At 26.1% G+C, this 17,381-nt stretch overlaps 2 protein-coding genes across 2 annotated transcripts in view; both read right to left on the bottom strand.

The window, feature by feature from the left end:
- The window catches only part of LOC127283730 (uncharacterized), a 41,903-nt gene that overhangs the window by 8,937 nt on the left and 15,585 nt on the right, over nt 1-17,381 (bottom strand). The gene's annotated exons all lie outside the window — the stretch shown is intronic.
- On the bottom strand, nt 3,262-15,997 carry LOC127283726 (endothelin-converting enzyme 1-like). The gene is made up of 18 exons (XM_051308780.1): nt 15,661-15,997; nt 15,141-15,262; nt 13,531-13,690; nt 13,203-13,286; nt 12,357-12,568; nt 11,908-12,141; nt 11,723-11,833; nt 11,167-11,308; nt 10,585-10,705; nt 10,313-10,403; nt 10,032-10,214; nt 9,320-9,426; nt 8,535-8,593; nt 7,968-8,019; nt 6,389-6,456; nt 5,555-5,664; nt 5,304-5,471; nt 3,262-5,230 (listed from the first exon to the last, which is right to left on the bottom strand). The coding sequence occupies exons 4-18, from the start codon at nt 13,210-13,212 to the stop codon at nt 5,072-5,074; spliced, it is 1,827 nt and encodes a 608-aa protein (XP_051164737.1). The 5' UTR covers nt 13,213-13,286; nt 13,531-13,690; nt 15,141-15,262; nt 15,661-15,997; the 3' UTR covers nt 3,262-5,071.

The following is a 17,381-nucleotide window of genomic DNA, read 5'->3' as shown; positions in this document are numbered from 1 at the left end:
TATTACAAAAAATCTGCCATGAAATCATATTAAAAATCCTCACGTGGGATCATAAGGATTTCATGTAGATTCTGAAATATTTATATTTAAGATTTCACATAGAATTATATAAAGGAAACAATATAGGATTTCATATAAGAATTTTCAGTTGGCAGACGGCAGTTTATAAAACTTAAAAATTATTTAATTAAAAATCAAATAATATTACTGTAATTCAGCTGAAAAGAAAAGAAATTGTGCTTTGCAATACACCTTCTAAATTAGAGTCTCAGCTTTTATAGTATTCAAGACTGATCTCAACTGTAAGAAAAAAAATTAGCACCATCTGGCGGCGTAAGAGTGGAAATATGATGATATACATCTATATTTGAATTTCCTATATAATTTCCTATATAATTTCCGACATAATTTCTCATATAATTTCCGACTTGGTATCTTAGATGGACAATTAAAACAATGAAATCCTCACATGACATCCCACATAAATTCCTATGTGATGAATTCTTACATGAAATCCAATAAAGGATCCTGTATAGGATTTTATATATGATCCTACATAAGATTTTAAATGGATTTTTATAATATATTTCTGTATGATGAATTCTTACATGAGATCCTATATATGATTTTATGTAGGATCCTTTACAAGATCATATAGTTCAAAACACTGCTTTCCTAAACGAAATAAAATTAAACGGAAAAAGTTTATATTTTATAAACAAATTAAATAATTTAATATTAAAGGTTACAAAACAAAATGTTTATTTAGACAATGATTTTAATAAAATAATTTGAAATTTGTTACTCGGGAGTTTTGAAGGATGCTGATTATAAATTTGATATCAACTAATATATATAGTAAATGACGAATATTATTATTTTGCTAATAAATTAAAATTATCGATAGAAAAAGAATGAAAACATGTTGAAAAAATTGGAAGAATTATTATTTTGGCTGCATTGTAATTTTTTCATAAAAGAAAAGTTTTAAACTCGTTAAAAAATGCAAAAACATATTTTTACTTCATTCCGAAGATTATTATTAAATATTGTTGACTTTGGATTTTATGTTTTTTGTAATAAAAATATAGAAACGTGAAAACATTAAAAAGAATTATTGTTGCCTTGCTCTTTTAAATTTATTTTTTAAAAAAGTTTTGAAATCGTTAAAAAGTTTTTTTTTTAAATTATTTTGCCTAAAGAGGTCTAAAAAGTATGAAAAATTGGTAACGTAGTTTATGGACGGTCCCAAAGTAGTTGCAATTATAAAATTAAGTAAATACTTTTTAACGAATTAATATAAGAATTGATTATTATCATAATAATTGATAACTATTAAAGTAATACTAATTCGTTAAAAAATATTTACTTAATTTTATAATTTCCCAACTACTTTTGGCAAAAAAATTTTTCAAAAATTTTTAACGATTTCAAAACTTTTATTGCAAATAAAATTTAAAAGCAAGGCAACAATAATAACATTTTAATCTTTTCAAGTTTCTATACTTTATTACAAGAAACATAAAAATCCAAGGACAATAATACCCCAACTGACCCTATTAGTTGGTATCAGCATCCCTGAAAACTCCCGAATAACAAAAATCCTGTAAGTCGGGTTTTTTTTTACTAATTTGACAGATATTATCCCCAATGTTTTTCAGTATGTTTTCCAAATCTACTAGATATTTTTTCTCATATTTACTTATCATCTTTTCCGAATCAATTGGAAATTATACCGACTATTTTTGCAAATATTTTTCCTATCGTTAAGTAATAATTTTTTCAAACTAATCGGAAATTTTATCCTTATTTGATAAATAAAGGCTGTAAATAAATAAATAAATAAATAAAAGTTTGTATAAAAAGTTAAATTTATTTACAAAACGACACAAAAATGATTCTATTCGAATTCTATTAATATTCTATCTATTAATATTTGATTTTAATGACACTTAAAATTAGACACAATATTATAGGTTACTAACTAAAAATTGAAAAACCAACAATAAATAATAAAAAATAATAATAAAAAATTGAAAAAATCAAAAAATTCTTAAAAAATTGCAAAATAACCCTTTTTCGGGATAAAATTGCAAAATAAGCCTTTTTCGGGTTAAAATTGAAAAAAGATGTTACATAAAAATAGTTTGTAAGATTTTCTAAAAGCATATATCCAAAGTATTTTGATTTATTTGAAAATAATTGAAAATAGATTTTTCAAGGACGGTGTCGAGGTCACGGGGTCGGTGTTGTTTTTCGAAATTTGTTAACTTAATATAATAGAAGATTCATATTGCAGTATTAAAAATTATTTTAAAATCAAGATGTCCAGCAAGACTTAAAGAAAAATATTCCCTGACTTTTCTCTGACATTTTTTTTTCGTGACTACTCGTTAGTGATCGGTCAAACCCGATCGGACTCACTCGCTTAAGTTCGTCAAACTTCAATGAGAAAAAAATGTAGTGTTTGCAACAAAATTGTTTGGTTAGGCAATTTAGGTTCTTGTAACCAAATTTTGGTTGACTGAAACAAAGTCGTATGGTTATTTCAACCAAACAATTGGTTAGGCCAACAAAATTATTTGGTTGAACATTTTTAAATTCCAACCAAAATTTAATTACGACAACAAAATAATTTGGTTAACACAACTCTTGACCTTCAGTTTTAAAACAGAGGTTCGATCCCAGACGGAGGTGAGATTTTTCAAAGTCCATAAATATTTCAATTGGATAAATATAAATTCAATGTTAAATAATTGATAATAAATAAATAAATAATGAGATAAATAAAAAAGATAAAAAGAAAAGAGATAAGGTAGAATAAAATTTTTAATTTTACAAAAAAAACTGTTGGTTTGATCAACCAAACATTTTTGTTGACCTAACAAAAAAAATTTGGTTGAGCTAACGAAACATTTTTGGTATGCCAACAAAAAAAATTCAACCAAATTATTTGGTTGACTCAAACAAATAGTTTGGTTGCTTAAATACCAACAAAATTTTTTTGTTGGCCCAACAGTGTTGTCACATGACTGTGGCGCTTTCCCCCTAGATGGCTAGATATTTTCCACTAAAAATAAATTTTTTCCCCTAATTTTCACTAGAAAAATAAAAATAAATAAATAGAAAACGTAAAAATTCTTAACTCAACGCAAAATTTAAAATTTTTGACACTTATTATGCAAAAGTTATTTAAAGTTAGAGAATAGTTTAATAAAATTTAATATAGTTCAAGGTAATAAATATATAACAATAATGATAGACATTTTTTTGGAATTTCATTTATTTAAATATTAATTCCAGTTACAATTTATTTTTAAAATTTATAAATTTAAGAACACGGAATAGACATTGCATTAATAAAATAAACTTCACGAATAAACTGTACTAAACAGCAGTGCAGGGCTTGGCACGTAGAAGAGCATCCTTTCTTATAGAACTGTATGACTAATTTTGATTGGCCCAGTCTGAATATTTGCTCAATCCCCTATTGAAAAAAAACACGTATAATTATACGCATAATTATACGCATAATTATACGTATTATTATACGTATAATTATATGTATTATTATACGTATAATTATACGTATAATAAGACATACGAATTTGAAACAAGAATTATACGTATAATTATACGTATAATAATACGTATAATTATACGTATTATTATACGTATAATTATAATTCTATTAAAACTAGAATAATAGAATAGAATAGATTAGCAACGTTGGACGCGGTTAGTACTTGGATGGGTGACTGCTTGAATTGACATTCGACGATATTTTTTTTCGTGAAATTTAATTTGCATTTTAAAATTTCTAAAAATTTTCAGCGCAATTTTGCTACTAATTAATCTATTCTATTCTATTATTCTATTTTTAATAGAATTATAATTATACGCATAATAATACGTATAATTATACGTATTATTATACGTATAATTAATTATACGTATTATTATACGTATAATTATACGTATAATTCTTGTTTCAAATTCGTATGTCTTATTATACGTATAATTGTACGTATAATAATACGTATAATTATACGTGTTTTTTTTCAATAGGGTCGCCATCAGTGTAACCAATCAAATTCACTTAAATAGTTTAAACTTAGTGATCACACTTTTAATACTTCAGATACAATTTACGTAGAAAAAATTACATTTAGGTAAAAACACTTAAAAAACCCGGTAAAGAAAAAAAAAAGATACTAAATTTCCTACTAAAATATTTCTCCTACTAAAAATGTTACTGAAGGACCAAAATCTTACTATAAATTTAGTGGGAAAACCACTAACTTGGTAACACTGTGGCCCAACCAAATTTTGGTTGCTCTGACTAAACATTTTTCTCAGTGTTCGGTGATTTTTAATATTTTTCTATCATTTTTTGAAAGAAAAATTTTCTATTACTCTCTAAATTTGAATCAGCGGAATCTCGCTGATTCTCAGCTATAAGTATACCACTGATTATAATCAGCTTATATGCACTGATGAATTAGTGGAATTTCACTGATTTTTCAGCGTATATCCGCTGATTGGTACCAGTGGTATACATATCGCTGATTCAAATTTAGAGAGTAGTATTACTATATGTAAATATAAGGAATGAAACTATTTTAACACCAATTCACTTTCTTATCGACTATATTAAAATGTAAAATGATTATACCAGTTAACGGAATTCTAAATACAGAAAATGAAATATTTTATTCTAATACTTGTTACAGGGCGTATTAGAATTTAACATTTGGAGTATTCATAATACAATTATGAATTTCGCAAAAACTATTCTTATTTTTGTTTCTAAATATATTATTTTTATTTTAGGCATTCTTGCAAAATAGTAATGAAATCTATTACCACCCCAAAATCTGCAAAATCTTCCGCAATTGTAACTTAATATACTAAATATGAGTGTCAAAATATTAAATATATCCTTACAAGATTTCTTTCCGTGTATCACTTTTGAATCGAATCTCGATCCACATTTTGTGACAAAAAAAATTATAATTTTCATTAATTACATTAAAATTCTCAAAGTGAGAATTTTTTTATTAAATCCAGATCAATCCCATATTTTGCATATTGGTTCTTTATCACATTTAAATGCATCACTAAATCCTTTTACGTTTGGCATGAGTCCATTTATTCTCAAATTCGATTTTGGATGAACATCAGTATTTCTTCTCGCTAAATATTGTGGTGTTCCGCTCTCACAATATCCCTAATAAATAAAATTAAATTTTAGTAATTGCGTATATCATCATAAACATTCTGAAACCATAAACAAGACTTACAAAAGCCGTAGAAACAAAATACAATTGATCTGAATCCAAGTTTTCTAATCCTGGTAAACGTTTATCTTTAATATTTTCTTTCTTCATTTTTTGCTTGTAAGCTCCATAAGCTGCAATCAACCCTCCGGTATCAGCAATAGTTTCACTTTGAGTTAGTTTTCCGTCTACCTAATTTACATAAAAATTTTTATTTTTCAATTATATCTCATTCAAAGTGTTGTTTGAATAATATTCAATTAAGTTTCATTTACTTTATACTTATTATAATGATCCACAAAACATTCGGCCCTCTTCTCATATTCACCAATCATTTCGTCTGACCACCAAGAAATTCTATTTCCATTTTTATCATATTTTCGTCCTAATGTTAAAAATAATATACACATTTAAAATAGATAATAATAATAAATATTTTTGACAATTTAGAAATTTTATTTTTTTAAATAATGAAAAAATTTTTCTAATCTATACGATTGATTGTTCAAAATTATAAAAAAAGTGTAAAAACAAATTGGTTATAAAAAATAGTAAAAATTGTTAAAGAAGTTCAATTTTAAAAGAATTGACAATGCAACTAATCAAAATTTACATATAAATGTAAAGTTACCAGAAATCTTCTTTAACTTACTGTCTATTGCGTAACGAGCAGCTTTTTTTTAAAAAAAAGTTTTTTTTGTAGATTGTTTATAAAAAAAATTGATTTTTTTTCAAAACAGTCCCAAATTTTTAAATAATTGTTTTTTTTTTAATTTTCTCTTCGACATGCAAAGTGTATTTTTGTATACTTAAACGATAAAGATTTGATTTTTTGATTATGGTTAATATTTGAGACCAGTAGCCAATCTCCATTTTGCAATATTTTTAATTTAAAAAATTATTATACATAGCTTATATTGTACACTTCAAGGTATGCTTTATTTCAATTCAATAAACTTTACCACTTTTTTTATAAAATATCTTGAAAAAACGTGCATTTATACGAGTTTCCCCTCTTAAATCATTAAGCAACCGAGTATAGATGATTTTTTCTATAATGGTCTTAATTATACTATATAATATTTAAAAATATACGTGTATCAAATTACCTTGGTCATCAAATCCATGAGTCATTTCGTGACCCATTACAAAACCTATATATCCGTAATTTATCGCACTGTTGAAATAAAGAGGAAAGTTTTTTTTAAAATACGGTTAATTAAGAATTTTTTAAATACAAATATGAGAGATTCTTTTTCAATCGCCCCAGCCCAAAAAGTCAATGTTCTGGGATTGGCTTCATACTTTGGTAAATTGTTGTCCTATATGATAGTAATAAATCCCTAAAATATAAACTAATTAAAAAAATATTTGTAGAAAGTAGAGGGGGTTGAAGTTTTGACGTTAAGGGTAACATAGTCATTTTCAAATCCGTTTAACTATGACAAAAGTTAATGGATTTTAATTTATCTATAATGAATTTTATTGCATTTTTCACGTACTTTTTAAAAATGTATACGAAATTAAAAAAAAAAATTTTTTAACCCCTTTTTTTTCAAAATCAACCCTTATTTTTCGATTTTCACCCCTTCGGGTATTTTTTTTTATTTTTTTTTATTTTCATTGGAAAGCTGAGGTTTTTTCCGATGAGCTATGTAAATATGAAAATGGGACAACAATAATTTTGTGAGAAACATAATATTAAATTAGGCGGTGCCTACCTAAATCCTCAAAGATGATCTCCAGGTAGGCACCGCCCGCTTTAATATTCTGTTTCACACAAAATTATTGTTGTCCCATTTTCATATTTACATAGCTCATCGGAAAAAACCTCAGCTCTCCAATGAAAATAAAAAAAAAATAAAAAAAAATACCCGAAGGGGTGAAAATCGAAAAATAAGGGTTGATTTTGAAAAAAAAGGGGTTAAAAAATTTTTTTTTTAAATTTCGTATACATTTTTAAAAAGTACGTGAAAAATGCAATAAAATTCATTATAGATAAATTAAAATCCATTAACTTTTGTCATAGTTAAACGGATTTGAAAATGACTATGTTACCCTTAACGTCAAAACTTCAACCCCCTCTACTTTCTACAAATATTTTTTTAATTAGTTTATATTTTAGGGATTTATTACTATCATATAGGACAACAATTTACCAAAGTATGAAGCCAATCCCAGAACATTGACTTTTTGGGCTGGGGCGATTGAAAAAGAATCTCTCATATATGAGAAAATTTGTTAAAATAATAAGTACAAGTTATTAAAAGAATGTTTTGTTTATAATAAATTGAAACTTTTTACTTTCTAAATTTGAATCAGTGAAATTGCACTGACAAAAGTAGTTGGAATTTACCATCTGAATTATTTTAGTAAATTTTCACTGAAATTCAGTCACATTTAACTGAAAACCAGTAATAAAGAATTATTACTGATTTAAACAGTCAAATGTACATTATTGTTAATCGGTAAAATAGATTTAACTATTTTAATCAGTAAAGAATTCTACTAATTTTCAGTGAAATATTACTGAATTTCAGTGGAAATTTTACTAATGTTATTCAGTTGATGAATTCCTACTATTTCATATTAGTGAAATTTCACTGATTCAAATTTAGAGAGTACAGTTCTTTTTATAAAATGGTGAAGTATTAATACTTTAGTAATTGAAAATATAGAAATACTTACTGAGGTAAATTCGAATTATATATGGGAAGTAAAAGTAGAGCAGCTGCAACACCTTTTCAACAAATTAACATTAATATTAAAGAAAATTACTTATATCTTCAACTATATTGCAAAATTTTTTTTAATTATAAACTCTAAAATTATTATTTTCGGATAAATTTGCCAATTACTAGTGTTGTTTATAGATATATTTATACAAAAATTAAAATCCCAAAAATAAAATATATTTGAACAAATTAATCAACGTTTAATTTTAAAGAATAAAATTAATAATAATATAGTTTAAGCCCTTCGCAGTCTAGTGTAAAAATCATCGTTTTTGGACCCAAAACAATAAAAAAAAATTTCCCAAAAAAATATTATTTCATTGTATTAAAGGTTTTTGGTGTCGCTGAATCCGAATTTAATGATGGAATTAAATAAATTCAAAATTGTAACCCTTGATGCATCAAACAGGTTTTAAAGAAAGCGCAGTAATTGATATCCCACAGTTACTTCATATCAATAAAAAAAAGTTATCAAAACGTATTTTACATTTAAACAAAAGTAAATTTTCTTTCAACTTACTCAAACTATTCAAGATATCTTCATAAACAGCATTATAGGTAAGTGGTGAGATAATAACTCTGTAAAAATACATTAAAATTATGTGCCTTAAAGTTAAATAACCTATTCCTATTACATCCCAGATAGCACCGAATTTTGCAGGAAGTTAACAGTAAGTTAACGACCATAAGTTCGGAAGTTAACACTGTTAACTTCTCGCTAACTTGCTGGAATTTATAAAGCTAAATTTGCAAAAAGTTTTTTTTAAGTAAGTTTGCATAAATTTTACAAGAAGTTTTTTCTGATAAATTCAAAATTAAAAAAAATATTTTTTTTCAAGATGTATGTATTTTAGTACACCCATAGTTTGTCTATACATAGGAAAATGTGATTAAAAAGTATTGCGCAGCCCTAGCTGCCATAGAAAACTTCTGCGCATGAAAATAGATTTTTAAATTTACCATAAAAATTTTGTGTAAAATTATACACAGCAAAACTTTCAACAAATTCACTTTTCTACCTTTCAACAAGTTCACAGAAAAATCCTAGTCTCATTTTTGTTGCAGTTCAAAATGAGTCAGTGCTAAATGACATAGAAAGTGGCGCCTCCAACCTGACTTATTTTGAGTTTAGGTTTTTTCTGTGTTAACAGTGTTAACTTAAACTCTGAGGACATTTAAAACTTCTGGGAAGTTAACTGGAAGTTAACAACGTTAACTTCTAAACTTATCTTAGTTAACTTCCTATTAACTTTCTGTAAAGTTCGGTGCTATCTGGGATGAAATTAATACATAGTAATGACTTACGGCTCAGAATCATTGCTCTGTAGGTCACGAATATTTTTGGCGTCTTCAAATCTTATATGTTTAAAAAAAGCGATTTTATTTTCGAAATAATCTGGACCTAACGGAACCTGCAAAATAAATATTAATTAAAATTTTCTTAATTTTTAATTATTCAAAAAATTTAATTAATTTAAAACATTTTTTAACTCAAAATGTTTTAAATCAATCAAATAATTGAAAGAAATTTTTTGCTTCACACAATGAGGAAGCAAAATGTTCGATAAATGAAAATAAAAGAACACCCTACTTTTTTATTTTTAAATGCTCATAACTTTTCAATTGATCTTTTTATAAACTTTATGCAAAAAATTATAAAATTTACTATATTTTTTGTAATTTAAAGGGGTTAAAATCTTGTTTGCTTCCTCGTGGAGGAAGCTTTGTAGTCCTTTCGTTTACCTATATTAAAATTGTTTTTACCCAATAAACGAAAAAAAAAATTACAAAAAATATAGTAAATTTTAATTTTATAATTTTTTGATGAAAAAAATTATGATCAAAATAATTTTTTGGAGGGTATAAAACAATATCTTGGTTAGGCATGATACCCCTCATTTAAAATGTACATTAAGGGGTTATTAATCTGCAATGCCTGCTCCATATATTATCAATGGAATTTCACTGACTAGTTGTGAAAATTACTGCAAATTAGTGTTTAATTATATTAGCATACCTCATCATTTATATTTTCATCACTTGAATTAAATTCCGAAAAATACGATTCTGAATAACCAATTACAATCTTCATTGCCTTCAGTTTTTCCTTAACCAGGTTCTTTGTTTCATTATTTAACCAATTGGAGTTCGAGATTTCTACTTCAATTTCATGTTGGATTTCTTTAGCCATGGTTGTCGCCTATGCCAACCAGAAATTAATATATTTCATTACTTGTGACTCTGTTGTCAATGTAAATTATTTGTATTATATATTATTGTATTTTAATCATAACTTACGGATACTTTTGTCGTGTTAGGAAATTGACGTTTTATGAATTCAAAAGACGTTCCGAAATTGTATTTCAAACTATTGAAACAATATTCCCACCTAACATTTTGAAAATTTCAATTTAAAAATAGATGAACAACAACATATATGTGTTTAGAATAGTTAAAAGGGACTAAACTGCACTTTTGCGTTAATATATGACTTGGGGATTCTTGTGCTGAAATAAAAACTATCCTTTTAAAACTAAAAAAAAGTATAGAAAATTTCAAAATTATTTGACCTTTCTGATGGTTTGATGATTCCTACTTTAGCAGTTTTCTTCGTGTCATAAATGAATTGTCCTATTTCTTTATCTAAATATGGAATGGTCTCCCGTATAAAGATCCAATGAATGTAATTGACTGAAAAAGATTTATATATTTTAATTAAAATTTTACATTATTTAATTTAAGAGGAGGCTCCTCTTATCGGATTCTCGTACATTTCCCGAAAACTTTTTTCCCAAATACAATTTCCTAAATACTTTTTTACCGAATGCATTTTTACGGAATCAATTTTATCTAATGTAATTATTATTTTTTAATAATAAAGTTTGTTATCATAGCAATCGTGAATAATAAACTTGTCGAAGTTTATAAAGTAGACATCCTAATGAGTAGGTTATATCTATAAAATAGTCAAAAAGTTAAAAAATGACAAAATGGCGTACACTTTTTTAAAAAAGTGCGATTTTTTTACTATTTTTACAAAAATCAAAAAAATGATCAGATCTGATTAATTTTTAGCCCTCCTTAATTAGTTAATTTAATATATATATATATATATATATAAAATTTATTAAAATATTTTATTTTTATTGTACCAATTGTTCTTTGAGGTGTTTTTTCTAGTAGTTGACTTAATTTATTGAAGTAAGGTTTGTCATATACAATTATTTCTTCTGATTCATCAATAACAACATTAGTATTATTGTAAGTGGCTTTAATCATTTCGAGCCAATTAATCTAAAAACAATAAATATAAACTAAAGTTATTAACAACAAAAATAATAATCATACACTGAAAAAAGGGTTTGCTATTGACAACCAAACGTTTGGTTAGTATTTAAGCAACCGAAATTTTTTTGTTGAATCAACAAAATTTTGGTTGTCCCAATCAAACTTTATTTAGGACAACAAAAATCCTTTTTTATAATTTTGGTTGTGTCAAACAAATTTTGATTTAGACAATTAAAATTTTATTGATTTAACAAAAAAATTTTGGTTGCTTAAATACCAACCAAACGTTTGGTTATCAATACCAAACCCTTTTTTCAGTGTAGTAGGATGATACCAATATTAATATAAATTGAAGAGTTAAATAAATTTTCGTTTGAGCTAAATATTCGTAATAAATAACAAGAAATAACATTTGTTTACCTTTGATATTGTGCTTGCATTAGTATTGTTATGATTATAAAAATTCTGAAAATCGCTAATTCGCATTATTTCGTATTCAAATTCTCTTCTTTCATTTTGAGTTAATTTAATCTAATAAGAATAAATTGATTAATAATACAATTTTCATTTCTTCAAATATAATTTGAAATTAATGCGATTATTACCTTCTTCAAGGAGTTAATAAACTCATACAAATTTCTACTTTCAATTTCGATTTCTTTTTCGTCCCTCATTCCTTCGGATTCTGAATATTTAGAAATTGCTCTGTTTAGAAAATTTTCATATTTTGTTTTATCGTTATTTCCATGACTGTATGAACTATATTGATTATAATAATGACTACTTTCCATATCATTCAAAAAACTGATGTCAGGCAGAAACCTATTTTCTTGAGTAATCTGTAATATTATAAAACTTGTAATGTACATTTTATTATCGTAAAATTGGCATTTTGCTGTTTCATACTCTCTAAAACTGAATTAGTGAAAAATTCACTGATTTTAATTAAGTGATTTACTTTTCATGATTTCAATCAGTGATTTTTACTATATTTGAGCAATTCAGCTCAATATGTATTTACATTTATTATTGTAAAAGATTAATTGCTTCTTACGCAAATCATTTGAAGTGTGGAATTTTTTGGATTAGATGAAGTATCTATATTAAATAAACCATATCCTCCTATAATATCGACATAATAATAAACAACATCTTGCCAAGTGATTTCTTTTTTTTCCCATTCAGTTGTATTCATAACCATTGGCCAACCACCAATCTTGTCTATAATTTTCTTCAACGGTTCCAATCCTTTTTTCTTAATTCTGTCTAAAATTATTCATAATATATTTTTTAATTTCAAGTTTTCATTAAATATTATTGCTATTTCATTGAAAATAAAAATTATTTGATTTAACAACAATCGGCTATATTTATCATCAAAGCAGATATTTTCTGCAATGAATAATTATTATCGTTCTGAAGGTGTCTGAGTTAAATAATAAATATTTGATTGCAATACAAAAAAAGTTATTGATTAAAATTAATTTTATTTGTTTTAATTAAAAATTACTTGATTCCAATTAAATGGTGTTTAGAAAAAAAATTTTCTTGAAAATACATAACGAATCAGGTATAAACTTATTTAAATTAAATATAAATTTTGTTTTCAGTGTACGGAAAAAAATATTTGGCATTGACAGCAAAACAGTTTGCTGCATTGAATTGAGAAACAAAAATTTTGTTCAATCATCTTAAAACCTTTGTGTTTTATGAACAAAATGTTTTGTTGTCAAAGAAAAATATTCTTATCACTGAAAATTGTTGAACATGAATTAGACTCATAAAAAAATTAGATAATTTTATAAATGATAAGAACGAAAAAATAAATTAATATTGGAACAACTAAAGTTTTTCATCATTAGGTATAGAAATTTAAATTAAAATTTTATAAAATAATTACCTTCATCCATACAAGATTTGTACAATTTTTTCTCGAAAATTAATTGCTCAGTATCCTCAGAACTTAGTGGCTTTTCTATAATTTCTGAAAAAATACCATAATGAAGAGTAAAAAAAACATAAATTTCCTTATACAGAAAAAACATAATTTCAAATTGAGTACAAAATTTACACTCAATTTGATTTTGATAATCGAGAATTTTTATTTTTAAAACTGACTGTATGAAACTTAAATAATTTTCTCCTTTTCCCTAAATTGAAACGGGTACTATATTAAATTTTTAAATAAAAAACTCTGTATATAGCGTCATTGCCCCTCTCTATCCTACCTTTTAGAATGTTTTCTCTCCTCTGTACTTATTTTTGATAATTTCCAGTTTTTTTGGCCGTTAGGAACCGGATAATTAGATTGCCATGAACCACATACGTAGGAATAAAAGTCATTGCAAGGATTTACGTTATCATTCATTCCCTTTTTAATTAATTCCGCTGTAAAACACAATATTTTTGTTAAACACGTTTTCAATAATTGTGTGCGTAGTTAAAAAATTAAAGGAAAATTTATGTTTTTGAAACATTATCAAAAATAATGTTCAATTAGATATGTGACGGCTTTTTAGGTATATTATTTTTGAGATTTAGTGTATATTTAAATCATTATTTTAAGAAACTAATACGAAATTTTTTGCTGCATTAAAAAGGTGTATGTCTCTTGCTAAAACAGTGTTTTTAATAGCATTTCTATATTAAAATAAGGTAAAACTACCAATTATTATGATTCAGAAATAAAATCATTATTTATTTATTTTAATTATACAGTACATAAATAGACAATTGTAAAGATTGTTTGAAAATTCGCGGGTAAATATTTGTAATAAATTTTTTCCCCACGTCGATAAAAATATATACTCCATGTCGATAAAATGTTACCGACTGTGAAGTATATCGTAGTACCCGATCGCGCCGCGAGAGCTATACCGCCGAGCTCTCTCGCAAGTGTCCCGGCCACCGATCGGCTATATAAGCTGCACTCCCGCAGGAAATCGAGACTATAGTGGTTCACAGAGTCGGTGAGGGCATTTCCCTCACACTGGGGCTTTTCCCTAAGTATTAAGGAGCATTACTCCGAAGTATCGTAAAGAGAGCATTTCTCTCGTCTCCGCGAGGTTTTACCTGTTGGAGACATCGAAGCGGTTTTACCGCGATCTCGCGTTCCCGTTTTGTACGTAACCCATGGCGTAGTTGTTCGTCGTCGCTTCCGTTCCTCCGACGTAGGGAACGTAACGTAACGTAACCTGGAGTAATGCAATCCGTATTTTGACCATTTCGTATTTAAATTGTAATCGTGTAGTATATTTGTCAAGTATATAATTTTTAAGGTTATGTCATCGTTCTTTTTTGTAAATAAACGTTATTTTTTTGAATTGTGTCTGTAATTTTAATGGAATATTGTTGCTTAAAAACGAACCCTGATCCGGCGAGCTAATCCAACAGTTTATTTTATCATTACATTCGTTACACAATGACAAATAATTAAAAGTTGAAAATATTCAATTGAATCTAACATACCCTTCAAATTTTGATTGGACACAAATATAAGCTTTCTATGTTTAAGTAGTTCATATACATTCGTACAAAAAATTACTGCATTTATGGGACAAAGGTGCATCATAAAATTCATGTCTCATAATTGGTACAAATTTGTTATTTACAATTTTATCAATAATTTATTATTTTAATATAAAAATGATATTAAAAACACTGTTTTAACAACTAAAGACGTACACCTTTTTAATGCAGCAAAAAATTTCGTATTATTTTCTTAAGTTAATGGTTCAAATACAATAAATCTCAAAACCTATCTGAAAAGTTGTTCCATAATTGGTACTTTTACCGTATATTTGTTTTAATTTTCCAATATGAATAATAATAAACTTACCTAATGCGTGGCATTCCTTAGTTTCACAAACTTCCGAAATATTATTTTCAACATCACTTCCGAAAACAAGTGTTTTGTCTTCATTTATTATTAATAAAATTATTAAGTGGACGGCAAAAATTCTAGAACAATAAAATTTAATTTGACAATTAAATTTTGATTATTTTTATATTTTAAAAATATAGAAAATGTTAAAATATAAATAATTATAAATAATGAATTTAAGCGGAGAAATTAATGTTGTTAAGAGGTCACAATTTTTATGTGGCATTATTTGAGATCTAAAATTATTGTGAATTATTAAAATTTTTAATAAATTTTTTTTTTGATATTTTAGAAATTTTATTTTTTGAAAATATTAAAATTTTTAAAAATCCATAGGATTGATTGTTCAAAAACATGAAAAAAGTATATATAAAAAAAATATATTTACAAAATTCGTCTGGATGATTAATGTATTTTATAATTAATTTATATTATATTATTTTATAATTAGAATGAAATGTTTCATTATACTCACAAGTAATAAATATTTAACATGTTCCATAAATGAATAAAGTATGAGAAAAAATAATTAAAAATTGCCCTAATGTAATCTCATACACGGAAAAAATTTGTCGCTTATATAGAATTTAAGTGACTAGGTAATCGAGAAGTCTCGGATCTAAATGAATATTTTGCTCAGGTTATAAAAGTTCTATAACTTTGACAGATACTGTAGAAGAAAGTCGAAGACTTTTTAGAAACCTAGTTACTTTTGTAATAGAACTTAAAACTGGGCAATAGATAATGTGAATCACAGATACTTGTCAACGAGTTCGAGGAAAGCGGTGCGCGGAAAGTATGCACAATCGATTCGAAAATCATGGCATATATGCACACTACAATAAGTATAATTGACGTGAAAGATAAAATTTCTAAGTCATAAAACATAAAAATAAAAGCCAAATAGTGATACTATATATATACTATACTACTCTACTCTATTGTTTAAAAAATACTTCAAAATTATTTTTAAAAATTTAGCTAATAGAAATAATTTGATTGAAACATTTGGTATTTAAATTAAATAATGTATTTTTTTACATCTGATAAATAAAATAATAATAATAAAGTCCTAAACATACTAAAATAATTCCTCAATATATAAAAATTATTGAGAAAAAATCTGAACTTTTGACATCACGAAATATCCCCCCTGTTTCTCGCAAGTGGTAAAGAATCACTTCGTTTAATATATACCCAGGTGCGAATTTAGGTCGGCAGCCATAGTTGGTACGTTGGCCCGACTTTGGTTCCTACTTTCACCCAAAGTTGGACCGACTGTGATTGGCAAAGTTCAAAAAACCTAATTCTAAAAGGTCGAGCCGACTCTGGCCAAAGTCGGGCCGATGGTTGTCGGCAGTCGGTATATATCAAGATTATTGTGGATGGACTTTTCAATGAACACCGTTTGACTGGTATTTTAATTACAATAATAAAAAAATCGGACAAGTGCGAGTTACACTCGCATTAAAACCGAGGGTTCCGTACCCTTAAACCTAAAATTTAAAGGGTTAAAGTGTGAAGGCATGTGGAAAAATTCCAATTTTGCTTAATTTTTCCTGTAATGTGAGCATAAAAACACATAGATAGACACATAGTCACATATAACGAAAATTATCAGTTTTTCCTTAAAAACGCTATGATTATCAACTCCAATCATGCTCACTATATTTTTTTTGTAATCTATCCCAGTCGAAAATCGTAAGTTTCCCTAAAGGGTTCACATGGCCTTCAGGTAACTGTTATGAAGGTTTCAAAAGCTTCATGGCAACTATTTATACATTAGACCTAAAATTCTGTGATATTTGCTTTCTGACTTCTTAACCGGAAGCTTTTTCTACAGCTTGTTGAATATCTGTGGACAGCTTCTAGCAAAAGGTCTACCAGTTTGCTTGGTGAATGCTTTCCTAATGCCTGGTTTAATGTGTAAGAAAGCAATTCTATTTGCTTTTCACAAGTTGCAAATTAATATGTAATTTAATTACCTTTTTTACACTTCCTGAAAACTAGAATAATTTCATTAAATTAAACTAAATCGAAAAATTATAAAAATTCTATAGTAATTTGTAAATCCGTTTTATACAATTAATAATTATTCTTTATATATTATATAAAAATTACTTTTCAAAGAAAACGTTTATTTTTAAACACTTAAATTATATACGAAGAAGATTATATATAACTTGAGCAAAATTT

This window comes from Leptopilina boulardi, unplaced genomic scaffold (assembly GCF_019393585.1).
Source record: "Leptopilina boulardi isolate dan_hultmark-lab unplaced genomic scaffold, ZJU_Lbou_2.1 LbouV2_310, whole genome shotgun sequence".
Lineage (NCBI taxonomy): Eukaryota > Metazoa > Arthropoda > Insecta > Hymenoptera > Figitidae > Leptopilina > Leptopilina boulardi.
This window is presented reverse-complemented; position numbering and strand designations above follow the sequence as displayed.